General features: G+C 39.7%; 1 protein-coding gene across 1 annotated transcript; it reads left to right on the top strand.

Moving 5' to 3' along the window:
* Window positions 1–227: 227 nt before the first annotated feature.
* Window positions 228–674, top strand: LOC145089205 (putative mitochondrial protein AtMg00300). Its single transcript, XM_079027674.1, has one exon. The coding sequence runs from the start codon at window positions 228–230 to the stop codon at window positions 672–674; it is 447 nt and encodes a 148-aa protein (XP_078883800.1).
* Window positions 675–3226: the final 2552 nt, after the last annotated feature.

The raw sequence follows: 3226 nt of genomic DNA on the forward strand, positions 1-3226 counted from the left end.
TGGATTCTGGAGCATCCTATCACATGACGTATAATCGTGACTGGTTCAATTCCTTCAAAGAGTGGGATGGCACAGTCGAGATGGGTGATGACTGGGTGAGCAGTATCAAAGGTAGTGGTGCGGTGCAGATCAAGATGCATGATGGAATGGTCAGGAAATAAGATTTCTGGTACGTTCCAGAACTTCGGAAGAATCTAATTTCTCTTGGCACATTGGCTAAGAACGGGATGCGGTACGTTGGTGAAGGCGACTGGGTAAAAGTGACCAAAGGCTCTCTAGTTATAATGAATAGGAATATGAATCGTGGAGGGATCAATATCCTAGAAGACAATACGGTTATGGGAATAATGGCTATCTCCCAATCCATGAATGAAGGTGATGACAAGATAGAGTTGTTGCAATGTAGGTTGGGGCATATGAGTGATAAGTGCGTGTTAGTTATAAGTAAACAAGGACTGCTTGGTGGAGAGGCTACTGGAAAGATAAAGTTTTGTGAAGCTTACGTCAAGGGAAAGCATCACAAAGTGAAGTTCGATACTGGTCAACACACAAGGAAGGAAGTCGTGGAGTATGTTCACTCAGATCCGTGGGGTCCTGCACTAGTGAAGTCTCAAGGAGGATGCTCATACTTAGTGATGTTCATTGATGACTATTCAAGGAAGGTTTGGTTGTAATTTCTCAAGACAAAGGGTGAGATTTTTGGGATGTTGAAGGTGTGAAAGACCATGGTTGAGTAAAGGTCTGGAAAACAAGTCAAGAATATGAGGACTGACAATGGGTTGGAGTTTTGCAATGCTTCATTTGATAATTTCTGCAAGGCAAAAGGTATAGTGATGCAACGAACTGTATGACACACACCACAACAAAATGGAGTGGCAAAACGTATGAACCAAACACTCATGCAGTGTGCAAGGTGCATGCGTATATTTGCTAACTTATCCAAGCAATTCTGGGCGGAAGCAGTTAACACTACATGTTATCTGGTGAACAGATCACCATCAAATGCAATAGACTTGAAGAATCCTCAAGAGGTATGGTCCGGGCAACCCTATGACTATTCTGGTTTATGTATATTTGGATACCTTGCATATGCTCTTGTGAATGATGGTAAACTTGAGCCAAGGGAAATAAAGTGCATATTTCTAGGATATGCAACAAGAGTAAAAGGTTATAGACTGTAGTGTACAGAAGAAGGAGGAACTCCTAAATTTATCATGAGCAGAGATGTGACCTTTGATGAATCTGCCATGGCTAACCAGGGAGGAGGTGAAACAAGTCAAGCATGGAACAAAGATCAGGGTACAAACCAGAAGGTGGAGTTTTCATCTCAAACTCCAGATAGAGTTGTGATAAGTGACAAAGAGCAAGGCGACAGTGAATAGCCTGGACAAGATGAAACCCAAGAGAAAGACATGGGATCTTCGTCCAATGATGTTGATTCTGGGAAAGATGATGGGTTTGAATCTATAGTAAAGAGAAGATCGAAGAGGGTTATTTGAAAACCTGACAGATATGTGGGATGTGTGAATTCAGGTGAACTTGAGTCCATTGCTTTTGCTTTAGCAACTGGAGAAGACATTGACACTAAGGAGCCTCAATCGTATAAAGAGGCTGTGGCGAGTAAAGAAGAAAATGACTGGTCGATGGCCATGAATACAGAAATGTAATCTTTAGAAAAGAATGAAACATGGAAGCTTGTTCCATTACCAAAGGGAGCAAAGCCAGTGGGGTGCAAGTGGATCTTTAAGAAGTAGGAAGGGATACCAGGAGTTGAACCTGCTAGTTTCAAGGCAAGGTTGGTGGCTAAAGGGTTCTCTGTTGGGTCAAAAATATGGTTTATACTTTGCTTTTCTAGGAAAATATATTTTTCTATAATGTAATATGTAATTTAGTGGCTGTGTACGGCTGCACATGTGTGTGCGGCCGCACACCCTGTGTACGGCCGTACACGCGTGTGCAACGGTTCACTCGTATACTGCTGGGAGTGCTATAAATAGAGGAGTGCATGTGGGAGTGTAAGGCTAGAGAAGAGAGAGAAATTAGAGAGAAGAAGTGTGTGTGAGAGAGAATCTCTTGTAAGGAGCATCACTCAATTTCATTAATACATCATTAGATTCATCTTAATTCTTCTTCTCCTTCTCTTCTATTTGATCTAACATCATCCAATTGATTGGGATTCCGCACCATCAATTGGATCTGATTGATACTCAAGCAATTTTGGAGACTTACAATTGGTATTAGAGCTTGGTTGTATTAATCAATATTTTCAGATCGGGAGGTTATTTGATCATATTTTGAAAAGATAATTGCGTTTTTGGATAGATCTCTGAAAAATAAGGGGGGTTTATTCTTTGCATTTTTCATAAAAACGAGTTTTTGATCGAGTTTTGGAACAAAAAAGGGTGAACAACGTCGTTTTTTTCGCGAATCTGTTGAAGGTGTGCGGCTCGGTTGAAGGAGTGCGGCTCGGGTGTGCGGCTCGGGAGTGCGGCCAGGGAGTGTGTGGCTCGGACATGTGCGGCCCAACATGTGTGCGACATTGGTTCTTAGTTCAGCGCACATTTAAGAAAAAAGGGGAGCGAAGTTGGAGGTGCCGGGGATCGAACCTGGGTCTCCTCCCAACACAGCACGCGTCTTACCAGTTGGGCTAGGCAACATCTTGATTCACTACTTCCGAAATTAATTCATAAGAGTCCCTCTCGGTTCCTTATTTCGCAAATTGTCATTTTTAATCCCAAAAATCAATTTCTTTCATTTTTAAATTACATTTTCAACCAAAAAAATTTTGTTTTTAATTTTTGACTTTTAATTTTGACTTTTGCCCTTAAATTTTGACTTTGACTTTTCTAGTTTGACCTTTGACTTTAAACTTTGACTTTTTCATTTATCTTTCAAAATTTCAAATTTAGCTTTTTGGTTTGACTTTTTGAGTTTGACTTTTAAGTTTGATTTTTTAAATTTGAATTTTAAGGTTGACTTTCTCGTTTTGTTTTTAAGTCAAAGGGCAACAAAAAAAAAATAAAAAAAAATTAAAAGGAAAATGAGTTCCACATCAATTCAGGTAAATGAATCCGGTTGCTCTCCATCTTTTGCTAAAACTATGAAATTTTTGCGAGAATCAATAGATTTAATCAAGAGAGAGAACGAGGACTTAAAATATGAGGGATACACACTTAGGAAAAACCAAAAGCCCTTAAAGACTCAACTAGAAAATAAAATAAAAGAT

The sequence above is a fragment of the Lactuca serriola genome, chromosome 2, assembly GCF_051521515.1.
Source record: "Lactuca serriola cultivar US96UC23 chromosome 2, Lser_US96UC23_V15, whole genome shotgun sequence".
NCBI classification, from domain to species: domain Eukaryota; kingdom Viridiplantae; phylum Streptophyta; class Magnoliopsida; order Asterales; family Asteraceae; genus Lactuca; species Lactuca serriola.